The sequence below is a fragment of the Lepus europaeus genome, chromosome 13 (assembly GCF_033115175.1).
Source record: "Lepus europaeus isolate LE1 chromosome 13, mLepTim1.pri, whole genome shotgun sequence".
In the NCBI taxonomy this organism is placed as follows: Eukaryota; Metazoa; Chordata; class Mammalia; order Lagomorpha; family Leporidae; genus Lepus; species Lepus europaeus.
The window spans coordinates 33,274,846-33,289,571 of NC_084839.1; the positions used below are offsets into that span (position 1 = coordinate 33,274,846).

Sequence of the window (14,726 nt, forward strand, 5' to 3'; positions counted from 1 at the left end):
TGGCATCAAGAATCAAAACTACTTGTTTAACAGTAGTATTTTGCTACTGTGATTTTAGACTGTCAAAATCTGAGTTGAGAAATAGCTTCACTCAGGAGAAACAATGAGCGTTTTGAAGGGATACATTTCTTATCTCTTTCAAACTAGTCAACAGATTTCCTCTACCAGTAGTAAAATTTCTGTAATCTTCTCTATCTGATGTTAAGTTGTATTCTTGTAATAATAGAAGTGCTTGACACAGCAGAAGGCCAATGCTGGCACACACTGATTCTGGACCATGTGACCCACGGAAGGAGAGAAGCTCCAATAATTATCCTAAGTGGGATGGAAATCAGCTTGGGGGCTGTTAAAAGGCTTTCTACTAAGTCATGTCTGCCCACACTTAGACAGGAAATCAATGATATGAGGCAATCACAAACAGTTAAAGGGACAGAAAAAACAGTGCCCCTTTTTGTTCCTGTTTATTTATTTCAAAGTCAGAGTTACACAGGGAGAGAGGAGGAGGAGGGAGAGGAGGGAGAAGAAAGGGGGCATGGAGAGGGAGAGGGAGAGGGAGAGAAGTGCGGGGGAGAGAGAGAGAGAGAGACAGAGACAGAGAGAATCGATCTTCTATCAGCTGGTTCACTCCCCAGATGGTTACAATGATCAGAGCTAAACCAGGCCAAAACCAGGAGGCAGGAATTTCTTCCAGGTCTTTCATATGAGTAGGAGGAGCGCACTGGCCAATAGCAGGGAGCTGGATGATAAGTAAAGCAGCTGGAACATAAACCGGTGCCCATGTGGGATGCCAGCATCACAGGCAGTGGCTTTACCCACTATGCCACAAAACAAAGGCCCCAAGAGTACCTTTCAATCCAGACATACTGCTGGGTATGAAAAGTACCTACAGGGTTTAGGTCAAAAGACTAGCCCTAGGCCGGCGCCGCGGCTCAATAGGCTAATCCTCCGCCTTGCGGCGCTGGCACACCGGGTTCTAGTCCCGGTCGGGGCACTGATCCTGTCCTGGTTGCCCCTCTTTCAGGCCAGCTCTCTGCTGTGGCCAGGGAGTGCAGTGGAGGATGGCCCAAGTCCTTGGGCTCTGCACCCACATGGGAGACCAGGAGAAGCACCTGGCTCCTGCCATCGGATCAGCGCGGTGCGCCGGCCGCAGCGCGCCAACCGCGGCGGCCATTGGAGGGTGAACCAACGGCAAAAAGTAAGACCTTTCTCTCTCTCTCACTGTCCACTCTGCCTGTCAAAAAAAAAAAAAAAAAAAAAAAGACCTAAGAGAAGTCCCCTACACCTCCCAATCAGCTTTTCTCTACTCTATTTTGTCTAAGTCCAAACATAGTAAGCAATGGGGGAGGAAACGAGAAAAACTTTGATGATTTTAAACATGCTATACCTTTTTAGAAAAAATAGAATAAACCTTCACTATAGATAAGATGTTCCCCAAATATGAGTCATTTAAAATACTTTATATTATGAAGACTGTAATCATCATTCACAAACCCTTTGCATACCATTGGTTAATATCATTTTTTCCTAAGCATCAGTTTTCCAATCTAATATTAGATTGCATAAGGGAAAAAAATACTCTTAAGCTGCATGATGTGCTCAAGTAGCCTGAACTGGAAGAGATTCTTGGAACACTACAGCAAAGAATACAATACATGGGAGCCGGCGCTGTGGCACAGTAGGTTAGTCCTCTGCCTGCAGTGCCAGCATCCCATATGGGCACCGGTTCTAGTCCCAGATGCTCTTCTTTACAATCTAGCTCTCTGCTATGATCTGGGAAAGCAGTGAAAGGTGGTCCAGTGAAAGGGGCCCCTACATCCACATGGGAGACCTGGAAGAAGCTCCTGGCTCCTGGCTTTGGATGAGCCCAGCTCTGGCTGTTGTGGCCATCTGGGGAGTGAACCAGCAGATGGAAGACTTTTCTCTGTCTCTCCCTCTCACTGTCTGTAACTCTACCTCTCAAATAAATAAATAAAATCTTTAAAAAAATACAATATGTATTTTTGTGCTAAAAAGTTTAATTAAAATATATTCAAATAAGGGCAGGTGCTATGGTGATGAAGTGGGTTAAGTCACCACTTGCAATGCCCGCATCCCATACTGGAATGCCGGTTCAAGTCCTGGCTACTCCACTTCCAAACAAGCTCCCTGCTAATGTGCCTAGGAAGCAGCAATAATGGTTCAAGAACCTGAGTTCCTGCCACCCATGTGGGAGACTCGAATAGAATTCTTGGCTCCTGGCTTCAGCATGGCCCATCCCTGGATGGATGGAAGATCAATCTTTATCTCTGTCTCTCTCTTTCTCACTCTCTGTCACTCTGTCTTTTAAATAACTAAACCTTTTAAAAAAATACTCAGAGTAGAATATCCTTACTTTTTGGCTGGGGCTGTTTTCTGCAAATTCCACATTTTTAAAGTATGATCCTCTGATGCTGTTATCAAAATAGGCTCGACAGGGTGGAAAGCAAGGGCTCGGATGCCATCAAAGTGACTTCTTAATGTAAACTTTGGGTTCCATGTCTTCCTCAATGCATCTTTATTGTTTGCTATCTATTAAAGAAACAAAACAAAGATACTTAAACATTTAGTTCAAGGCAAAAAAAATCTGTGTTATAACATTACTTCTTACTAATTTGCCATTAAATCATCACATGTCATGACTTTCAAAGCAATAATTTTTAAATGTAAATAACCAGATCAATAGGTAAAATTAGCAAGATGTCAACAGTGTTCTTTGAAGAAATATGAAAGTTACAACAAGAAAATATAATTCAATATAAAAAGTGGATAAAGTCATATATGAAATAGATCATCACCACATGAATTTTTTAAATTTTCTTTTTTAACAGGCAGAGTTAGACAATGAAGGAGAGAGACAGAGAGAAAGGTCTTCCTTCCGTTGGTCCACCCCCCAAATGGCTGCTACAGCCAGCACACCGCGCCAATCCGAAGCCAGGAGCCGTGTGCTTCCTCCTGGTCTCCCATGTGGGTGCAGGGCCCAAGCACTTGGGTCATCCTCCACTGCCTTCCTGGGCTACAGCAGAGAGCTGGAGTGGAAGAGGAGCAACAAGAACAGAATCGGCGCCCCAACTGGGACTAGAACCTGGAATGCCAGTGCCACAGGCGGAGAATTAGCCTAGTGAGCCGCGGCACCAGCCACCACATGAATTTAAAAGCCAAATAATTCAAATTATAATGTAGGATAGAAAGTATAATTTTCATAAGAATTAAATAACTAAGTTGTCTTTAAACAACATTTCAGAATATGATCATACTTCTGAGTTTTCAATACTTTGTAACAGGAGCCAATTTTCTTCATCAAATTAGGAACAAGGTTTATAAAGTAGAAGCAGAGAATGTTAAAAATGGAAAACATAATCCAATATCACAAAAACTACTGTCCATTGGTAAAACAAACAATGTGGGTTTTTTTTTCCTATGTTAACTTTATCTCAACAACTGAAAAAACTGCATTATTTTTCATTCCAACTAACAAGAAAGCTGAAGAGTAGCTGGTAATTGATTTTACACTAGCACCACATATGATCTCTTCATACTCTAAGACTAACAATCACACTAGGTTTAAACAAGATTGGGACAAGTATTGTTGACATATAGGAGAAATATTACCATACTTACAATGACAAAAAAGCAGCAAAACTAACAACAGTTGCTATTTTGAATATTATCCATTATTTTCAACATTATTTAAAATACTTTACATGTATTAGTAAATTGTTTAACCCTCATAATAATTTTTTGATTTAGGAATTAATGTCATCTCTACTTTACAGACTTAACACATCAGGAATGGAGGATTTGAGTGACTTGCCCAAAGAACCCTGCTACGAAATAAAGAAGCCTACATATAAACCAAAGCAGTCTGGTTCTAGAGGTCATACTCAGTAAGGCAGTGCTCAGAAGTTTAAAAATCTACAGAAAAGAACTAGATAGGAAATGTCACAAATATGGTGATAAGAGAACACAAAACATATCATGCAAAGACTACTCTAACTGTTGAGGCTGACTATCCTGGAAAAAATTATCTTGGGTTGAATTATGCTTGCTCTTGTGAAACAGCTGATTCTTTGTGAATCTCTTAATGTGGAAGGCAGCCACCAATATGGTTTCCGGTCAGCCCTACCTCCCTGTACTTAAACCTTGTATAGTTCCCTCACACATTATAGTGTTGATCTGTGTAACTAAGAGCATATAGAAGTGACCCAAGCTACTTACAAGATTAAGTTATATAGCAACATATCTTGGATGTCACTCTTTTCCTTTTCTTTTTTTTTTTTTAAATATTTATTTTATTTATTTGAAAGACAGAGTTACAGAGAGAGGTAGAGATAGAGAGAGGTCTTCCATCTGCTGGTTCGCTCCCCAGATGGCTGCAACAGCCGGAGCTGTGCTGATCCGAAGCCAGGAGCCAGGAGTTTCTTCTGGGTCTCCCACGTGGGTGCAGGGGCCCAAGGACTTGGGCCATCTTCTACTGCTTTCCCAGGCCATAGCAGAGAGCTGGATCGGAAGAGGAGCAGCCGGGACTAGAACCGGCGTCCATATGGGATGCTGGTGCTTCAGGCCAAGCTGTTAACCCACTGTGCCACAGCGCCGGCCCCTTCCTCTTTCCCCATACACTCACCGCAGAGGAAGCCATCTGCCATGGTGAGGTCCATGTGGTGAAGAACTAGTTTTCCAGACAATACCTAGCAAAGAACCCAGGCCTTCCACTATCCACGAGGAGCAAGGAAGTATATCCTCCCAAGCCTAGTCTTCAGGTAAGACTTCAGTCCCTGACAACATCCTGACTACACGAAAGTCCTTGAGCCAGAATTGCACAGCTAAGCTTCCTGAATTCCTGACCCAAAGAAACTATACAATGTTTGTCACTTTAAGTTTTAAGCTTTGGCATAATCTGTTACACAGCAAAAAATTACTAATACATTTAATAAAACCAAGAACTACTTTTGAAAATAGGGTGACACAATACCACATTTTCTATGAAAAAAGAATGAACTTTCTCTAGAGAGAAGAGTAAGTTTCATTAGATACTGGACAAATTCTTTGTAGGGTTGTTATAGAAAGTATGAAGTATCTAATGCGAACTTCTGCTTCTAGTCATGATGAACTAGGTAACTGGCAGCACCTCTGCATTAAGGAGAAGTGGAAAAGCAGAACTAAATATAAAATGTGGAGAATCAACAAAATAGTGAAAAATAGTGAAGATAAACTAAGAAAGCTAAGATCCAAGGAAGAACACAGGCCTACAGAGGTGAGCACAATGTTTGTGGCTATTTTTTCCCAGAGGGCATTTACTGATTCCAGAAGGATGGCTGAGAGGCCAAGCAATATTTTTCATGGTTTTCTGTTGCCACAGAGATAAAAACTGATGGAGAGGACCTACCAAGAAAATGAGGCTTGGTGTACTACTTTGCTTTGCTTATGGCTTTATAGGGTTGCATCCCAGAGAAGCCCTCGTGGACTAAAGGTCAGGTTTAGACCATCTCAAAAACTGAAAATGGAAGAAACTAATTTCAGGTTTGTAGTGGTTACAGACCTCTGAGAAAAGCAAATGAACATATATTCTCTAATGGAAACTATCACCCTGAGTCTGAAGTTATTTCTACAAACAACTTTCCAAATAAAGTTATTCAGACATAAAAAGTAACTGCACATAGGAGCTAAGACAGTGTAAACAGAAAACAAGACATAATGGTAATACAACTACAGAGTCTCCAATTTTAAAGCAATCATGCTTTCACTATGTTCAAAAAGACAAAAGGGGCTGGCGCTGTGGTATAGCGGGTAAAGCCCCAGCCTGCAGTGCCAGCATACCATTTAGGGGCCGGTTCAAGCCCCAGCTGCTTCACTTCTAATCCAGCTCTCTTCTATGGCCTGGGAAAGCGTGGAAGATGGCCCAAGCACCTGAGTCCTGCGTGGGACACCTGGAAGAAGCTCCTGGCCCTGGATCGGCTCAGCTCTGGCCATTGCGGCCAATTAGGGAGTGAACCAGAGAATGAACACCTCTCCCTCCCTCTCTCTCTCTCTCTCTCTCTCTGTTTACCTCTCTGTAACTCCATCTTCAAACAAAGAGAAAAATATATATATATATATATATATATATATATATATAAAGACAAAGAGGGGAAACCAGAATTATGGGCAGTTAAGCCACCACCTACAAGGCTGGCATCCCATATAGGAGTGCTGATTTGACTCCCAGATGCTCCACTTCCAATTCAGCTTCCTGCTAATGTGCCTGGGAGAGCAGTGGAAGATGGCCCAAGTACTTGGGTCCCTGTCACCCACACAGGAGACCTGGATGGAGGTCAAGGCTCCTGGCTTCAGCATGGCCTAGTCCTGGTCCTAGCGGTCACCTGGGGAGTGAACCAGCAGACAGAAGACCTCTCTCTCCATCTCTCTGTTTCTGTGACTCGGCCTTTCATATAAGTAAATAAATCTTATATCTTTTTTTAAAAACTGCAAGACTAAAAGTTTTGGAGGAAATTTTTGAACAACAAAAAGAATTCTAGAAGCAAAAAATCTCAATAGGCAGGTTTACCTATAGGTTGCATTCACCTAAAAAGAAAATTAGTGATCTCAAAGATGGGTCACAGAAAGATAAAGAAGGAGAATAACGAAATAAGGTTATGGAAAGGAGATCTAATAAATAAAAGTAAGTTCCAGAAGGAAGAGAATAAAAAGCAGTCATTGCATGGCTGAGAACTTTACTAAACTAATGAAAACATATAAAGCCATGAAGATCTAAAAACTTCAAGAAGTTTAAACAAAAAATCAAACTTCGTCTGACAATAAAGTCATAAATAAAATCAGAGAAAAGAATCAAACCATTGAAGGACCAACAATAGAAATGATACTTGACTTAAGCAGAAAACAACAAAACAAAAAGACAATGCAATATTTACAATTAAAACTGAACCAAGCTATATACTTATGAAAACATTTTAAAAAATACTTACATCATAAGTTAGTGAATCTGCTTCATTGGCCACTGTAAGGCCTGCTAATTCTCCAAGTCCCAGTTCACTTTCAAGGGCTTCATCAGCTCCCATGATGAATGACTTCCCAGAAGAAGGAGGAAATGTTAATGCTTCCACTGAAAGGAAACATAACATACCTCTGAAGAGCCAATAATTAGTCTCATTTGCTTGTATCAATTTTCTTATAAGGGCATGTATACATTTAATTATTGTAAAGTGCTTTTAAACACAATAAAATTCAGTGTGCAAAAAAACCCTGAGGAATTTACTGCTTTATCCATACCTTAACCATAGCTGAAGGGATCAACTAATTAGAAGAGTAAAACATAAAACAAATCTAATAATCAACTGTTCTTCCCTTTTCACTATATAGAAAATATACAGGGGCTGGTGCTGTGGCATAGCAGGTAAAGCCTCTGCCTACAGTGCCAGCATCCCACATGGGCGCCAGTTCAAGTCCCAGCTGCTCCACTTCCTATCCAGCTCTCTGCTATGGCCTGGGTAAGCAGTGGAGGATGGCCCAAATTCTTCCCATGTCCTGCACCTGCATGAGAAGACCCAGAGGAAGCACCTGGCTCCTGGCTTCAGATCAGCACAGCTCCAGCTGTTACAGCCATTTGGGGAGTACACCAGTGGATGGAAGACCTCTTTCTCTCTCTGCTTCTGCCCCTCTGTAACTCTGCTTTTCAAAGGAGGGGAGGGAGAGGGAGAGGGAGAGGGAGAGGGAGGGGGAGGGGGAGGGGGAGGGGAAGAGGGAGAGGGAGAGGGAGGGAGAGAGGGAGGGGGAGAGGGAGGGGGAGAGGGAAGGGGAGAGGGAGGGGGAGAGGGAGGGGGAGAGGGAAATATACGAGGGGCTGGTATAGTGCCATAATGGGTAAAGCCGCCGCCTGCAATGCCAGCATCCCACATTCCAACATGGCTGCTCCATTACCAATCCAGCTCCTTACTAATGACCTGAGAAAAGCAGTGGAAGATGGCCCAAGAGCTTGGGCCCCTGAGACCCATGTGGGAGATCAGACAAAGCTCCTGGCTCCTGGCTTGTTCAACCTTGTCTGTTCTGGCTACTTGGGGAGTGAACAAGCAGATGGAAGATTCTCTCTCTCTCTCTCTGACTTTCAAATAAGTAAATAAATATTTTAAAAAGAAAGGAAATAAAATGACCAAAGGAAAGTAAACTGTCCTCATCTGAAATTCCATGCAAATTACCCAAATAATGTCCAACATTTACTAAACATATATAAAAAGTGATTGTGAGCACTGCTAGTCTCTTAAAATAAAACTGACTAATTCTAGAAGAATATAGAAAATTCCAAATAAAAATGGTTGAAAATGTAAATTGTACCTTATGGGACAAAATTAATATGGAGTGTTAGAAGCCAGGATTACCTCTGGGGAACAGGAAAGGGCTAGTGAATAGAAGGCAGCACAAACAGGACTTGCAGAGTCTTAGTAATGTTCTACTTCTTGACCAATGGGGCAATGACACAGGTAGGTAATAATTCTGATGCTGCGATAATCCATGGAGACTATGAACCCAGATTTTCAGCCAAGTGGTTTTTGTTTTGCTTTCACTGCTAACATTTCCAGGTAATTTTTGTTTGAAGTGAAATAAAAATGACTGCAAAAACTAAGATTCCTAGAATCGACCATACACATTGTGTGGGCAATTTTAACTAATGCTGTAGAATTGGCTGTGTAAAATCTGAAAACAAGGAAGGCAACAACTGTTTCTCACACACCAGAGGAGAGTCAACAGGCTTAGGAGTGAAGAAAGAGCAACAATGGGTATCACTGTCACTTGACTGCTCCCTAAGGTTCCTTAAACATGTTTATCTGGCAACTAAAACACTATTGACCCTAAGGAGCTTTTACAAAATTATTTAACTGTGCCTCTTAAGTATGACACTGCCTTCTGAATTATTAAAAATAAAATAACCAAATTATAGGGTACACACAGCATATGGAAGGTTTTTCTTAAAGTGGACTAGAGACCAAGGAGTATCAATTATATGCATCAAATCTACAATCTATTTCTTAAAAGCTTTTTCTATTCCTGAAAAACCTGCACTGAGGAATGAGGCTCATGGACATAGCTGCAGACTGTAAGGTAGTCAACGCTTCAGTCTTAAGGTTCTTAAATATTTTCTAAAAATTTTCTTCAAGGGTACAACTTTGCTTGTATAATGTGTGTATCTGTCACTTAGTAAACAGTATTCTGCCTCTCTTATTAGAATTCTAATTTATGTATGATCCAGGATGAAATCTCTGATAAAAAAAACTCTTTTTGAGAATAAGAGAAAAACTATTTTTCTCCATATCTAGACCTAATCTTCAAGTAAATGAAACTGAGTAAGCCTTGTTTCCATAATGTCAGTGGAACAAATCTACTAGTGAACAGATCTACTGAGGACCACGATTTCACATTTGTAATTCAAAAGACATGAATCTACCTCAAATAAACTGCACATCTAGAGTACGACACAATGATTCTTTACACGGGTAATAAATTATAAGTATGCCAAATTACTCATGGGCCAAAAATTGCACCAAAAAACTATTCAAACATAAAAATTCGCAATCTTTTCACTTTATGTCTCTTTAACAATGCACCCGAATTCAAAAAAAGAAAAATACAATTTTTATGCTGTGGCTTTTTCTCAGGCTGTTTTGTTCCATAAATAATCATTTGAATAAACATATAAATTGTAAAAAATTACAGTATTTAAGATCAAGGAAATTTTTAAAATAAAGTTTGAAAAATTCTTATTAACAAAAATTTTGCTTATGTGATCCTGGATTTTCAGCTAATAGAAATGTATACTCTGAAATCAATTTTCACATATAAGCATTTTATACATTTATAAACTAGAACTTGTGTCTAAAAGAAATATATAAGCATATGATTATAATGTAAAAAACTGGGCACAACCTAAATACTGATTTCATATTAACTCTAAATAAATAATCTTAAAATTATAATAATAAAGTTATTGGTATGATCTTATATTAAGCAAATAAAGTAAGAGAGAATTACTCTACGTGAAGACTAACCTGTGTAAAACTATATGCCTGTGGGTCAGGACTGAAAGGGAATGAGAAAAAGCAGAAAGCAGAAGATGTGATTAGACCTTCAGGTGACTTTTCTCCATTTCCATTTATCAGTGATGAGCTGCTTAAATATTTTTGAGTCTCCAAGTAATAACACTAATTTTCCCTTATCTTAAAGAATGAAGTTGAAATCAAACTCCCTTGAATGCAAAAAAACTTGCATTTAAGGAATTCCATATAGATCAACTATTTGCAGAATAAAATTCTCTCAAAGGTAAGAATCCTTTCTAACATATTAATTAAGAGAGATTCATCAAGTGCTTTCTGTGGCCCAAAATATCTGAAATACTTGCCTTCATCTGCCCTATTAATTTCATGTTCAGGAAGTCTGGAACTACTGGGTCTGGAAGGTGAACCCACAGATGGCTGCAATGAAGGAAGTTCATCAACATCTCTCAAATTAGCAAGCATATCTTGTAGTTTTGACCTATTGGGCCCTATCAAAAAACAAAACAAAACAAAAAAAAAGGCAGGGGGAGAGGAAAATAAAAAAGAGGAAACAGAATTATTCCATTGCATCAAATGGTACCATAAATCTTATTTCACATCTGCTGACATTCATCTTTAAAAATATTCTACTGGATTAATTATTTTCAAAGTTTTCAAATTATTTTAAAAATGTATTTTTTCTAAAAACAATTGCATTTTACATGTATTTTTATAAGTAAGTGAATGGAATATCACATTTGCATAACAAGTACAGCATGTCCATGTGGATCATTACAAGTAATATTAGTTTATAATGCAACCATTGTCTATCACTTTAAATGATGACAGATACCACAGATTATGAACCTATGGAGTACTAAATTAAACAATGACATCCCTATTTAAATTAAGACGCATTCAGTGCCTTCCATCTTGAAGCTATCATCCTGAGGTGAAGTCTTAGGCCCTGTCAGTTACTTACCTGAGCTTTGATTCTTCATTCTCCCATATGCCTGTTTTGACTGTTTTATATAGGATAGAGGCTGAAACAGATCTTCGGTAGTTTTTCCTGTTATAAGTTTAATTAAGAATGGGAAAATCTTACCCATAGTCCATTATGGTTTTTCTCCTATACCACCAAAGAATATAACTATTTTAAAGCAATTTTAACTAATACCTACAAATGTATTTCAAGACAGTATGACTGGAGGACACAATTTGACTGGAAATATTTCAACTTGATCATATTAAAAAGACTCAAACTTTTCTAATGATTAATAGTTCAATTTAAAAATTTATATAGTAGTTTGTAAACTAATGCTTCATGTATCTATTCAAAGCTTTGCTTTATTTTTATTTTTATAAGCCTTCAGTTGTTCTCAACTGGTATCTTTTATCAATATGATGTGAACTTAAGATGATAAATGTGGTCAACTTCAGTCTACAGTCTAACTTCAGTGTACTATACTATAAAAACTATATACCATAGGCCTAAAAATGGACCATAATCCCCAGATTCAGAAAATCCAACTGCTTCCACTGGCAAGAATACTGTTCCAGTCAAATGGTGCAGTTTTACACCTCATGTGCTACATTCCAACTACAGCAATACCCTGATATTTGACAAAAACCAAATAATCAATGTAAGAGTCGATGGATTCTACACAAGTCCTGGCTGCCCTTTTCTATCAGTACACTTTGACATTCAAAAGACATTCATTTTTGTAGTACAATGACCTAAAGAGATACACATGTGTAGTGAGCTAATCTGGAAAATGTTTCACATTTAATATCCAAATTTCTCTCAAAATAACAGTCTGATTCTGTCTGAACTCCAAAAATCCAGAACAAATCATGTCACACTATATTTGTAAAGATAAAAGGTACCAAATGCTCTTTTTAATATTAATCTTTCTCATTCTGATTTAATCTAAATTGATAGCCAATGACATCTTTTATGATGTAATAGTTTTAATATGATGCTAACATCAATATAATGGATGCATTTTATTGAATCAAGCATTTTAAAATTCTAACATATTTTAAATAAAGATATAAAAGTTTTTAAGCAACTAGCAGGTTTTAGAAGAGTTTCCTAACAGGAATGACCAGTTTTTAATAAACTTTAGTATCACTGTCAAGAAAAAGGAAAAAAACATATTCTTTCAATCTTCTGCAACTTTTAAATAAATATACATTTCTCACTAGGTTAGATTTTAATCTAGCTTTATAATACTTTAATATCTAGAAGGATGAATTTCCTAATGCCATAAAAGGGATATTTATGTTCATATCATCGGTAAGAGTAGAACCACAAGGAGGTAGTTTAACCTGGCTCTCCTAACAAAGACATTTAAGAAGGTTTCCAGGGATGTTTTCAAAACTTTCCCATTTCTGTTTTACACATGTAATTAGATCTATGTTAAATGTTAATTTGCATATTGAAAAAGTTATATGATTCACAGTGCTAGAAATTCCATTTTACCTTCTGTTTTTGATGTGTCAGCACATTTCATTGTAAAGAAAAAAAGGTAACTGGTTAATATTGCTATAAATGAAACTGATCACATTTTTAAATTAGAAAATACTTTTAAAGGCTATGTAATTGACTTTGTGCCCTGTATAGCATATATTGGTGAGAGTAAATAAACTGTGTGTTGTGAACACATAGAATATTCAGGGGTAGAAATTAACTTTCTTTTTGTCTCCAAAATCTATAATTTTAAGAAATAATTTTTATGAATTGCCAGAGAGTCATGCTAAATGAAAATAGTTTTTGTTGTAATTAAGCATATATATTTTTAAAAAATCACCATTATGCTTTAACACATGGCCCAACACTCTCATAAGGCTCTAAATTTGCTATTTGTATATGTTATGGTTTCACAGTTATAAATGAAGTCTGTTTTTTTTTAAAGCTTATATGAAATAGCTAACCACTTAATTTCAACCCCTGAGAGAGGTACAAAGGAAAGAGGTCAGGAACAGAAATGAAAAAGAGTAAGTGGTTTTAGGAAAACATTGGGAGAAAAAATGGAGATAAAAAAGAGACAAGATTTCTAATTTAAAGATGCAATGTTTTCCACTTACTCTTCACCCCTTTCTTCCCCTTTCTCTCCTTTTTGTATTGTTCCTTGAGTTTGGTAATTACTCCCTGGTCCACATTCCAGGCTTCAGGCATGAGACACTGGTCTTCCTTTTCTAAACATAGTGAAACAAATGAAACAGTGTTTTTCAATAAAATACTGAATGCATTTAAGTCAATACATCTGAAAGACGGTAACAACCAATTTTTTTGTAATCTCATTAGTGAAAAAGTATAGTCAATGCTTATTTATTAGATATGTCACATATAATAACTAAAAAAAAAATCAATTCAAATTCGAAGGTAATACCAACACCGTTCTCTTGAAAGAGACAAGGAAAAAAAAACCTGAAAAGTTTTAGTGCCTTTTAGTAAATTAAGCCCAAACACTTTACAATCATTTTCATTCTATTTTCTGAAATCTATAAGAACTGAATCACAAAAGTATTAACTTATGCAATTAAATAGGATTAAGAGATTGCAGGGGTGGGAGGGACAGTGCTGTGGTACAGTGGGTTAAGCTGCTACCTGCAGTGCTGGCATCCCATATGGAAGCCAGTCCAGCTGCTCCACTTCGCAGCCAGCTCCCTGATAATGCACCTGAGAAAGCAGAGGAGGCTGGCCCACGTCCCTGGGCCCCTGCACCCATGTGGGAGACTGGGAAGGAGCTCCTAGGTCCTAACTTCCGATCGGCCCAGGTCCAGCTGTTGCAGCCATTTGGGGAGTGAACCAGCGATGGAAGATCTCTAACACTCTCTCTCTCTCTCTCTCTAACTCTGCCTTTCAAGTAAATAAATCTTTAAAAACGATTAAGAGATTGCACAACATATTTTCCAATTATTTTTAAGAATTATATATTTTTGGCATATGTCTAACAAAATGATCATTTTGATTTCACAGACTTAAATAGCATTTTACAAAACTTATCAATCGGGGCCGGCGCCGTGGCACACTCTGTTAATCCACCACCTGTGGCGCCAGCATCCCATATGGTGCCGGTTCTAGTCCTGGTTTCTCCAGCCACTCTGTTTCCTTGAATTCCTCAAGTGTGCCATGGCCGCGGTTACATTAGGCTATTTGCCCTTCCTTTCCTCTCCTTGAATACCATTTTGTTAGCTATCTCATCAACTTTGTTACTCTCAATGGTGTTTAGCAAGCCACCCGATTTTAAACTGTAAACTGCCATCTCCATCCCAACTCATCCCTGCTCCATCGCCCTTATGCTGTTTTATTTTCTATAGCATTTATTACCTTTTGATATACTGTATTATTTTATATGTTTATTGTTTATTGCTTATATTCTCAAAGCAGATTGTAAACACCTTAAGAGGAAGAATCATCACTTAGAATATTTGGCCCATAGAAAGCACTAAATCCATATTTGTTGAATGAATGATAAGAATAAACTGAAATGAACCAAATAAACAGAAAGCTATTTTTAACAATTAAAAAAATCTATTGGGCTTGTAAATGTAACACTACATAAAAAAAATTTTAAGCTCAAGATATTAAGCCTATCAGTTGGGCCATTTGTATTTCATATTGGAGTGCTTGGGATTGAGTCCCAGCTCTACTTCCAATTCCAGCTGCCTGCTAATGTGAAGCTC

General features: G+C 38.1%; 1 protein-coding gene across 1 annotated transcript in view; it reads right to left on the reverse strand.

The window, feature by feature from the left end:
* Window positions 1-14,726, reverse strand: part of STRN (striatin) — a 137,934-nt gene that overhangs the window by 28,467 nt on the left and 94,741 nt on the right. Inside the window, exons 8-11 of the mRNA XM_062209245.1 lie at window positions 13,125-13,235; window positions 10,400-10,543; window positions 6,978-7,114; window positions 2,372-2,547 (exon numbers count right to left, since the gene is read on the reverse strand). Coding sequence (XP_062065229.1) covers window positions 2,372-2,547; window positions 6,978-7,114; window positions 10,400-10,543; window positions 13,125-13,235 — 568 coding nt within the window. The remainder of the gene's footprint in view (window positions 1-2,371; window positions 2,548-6,977; window positions 7,115-10,399; window positions 10,544-13,124; window positions 13,236-14,726) is intronic.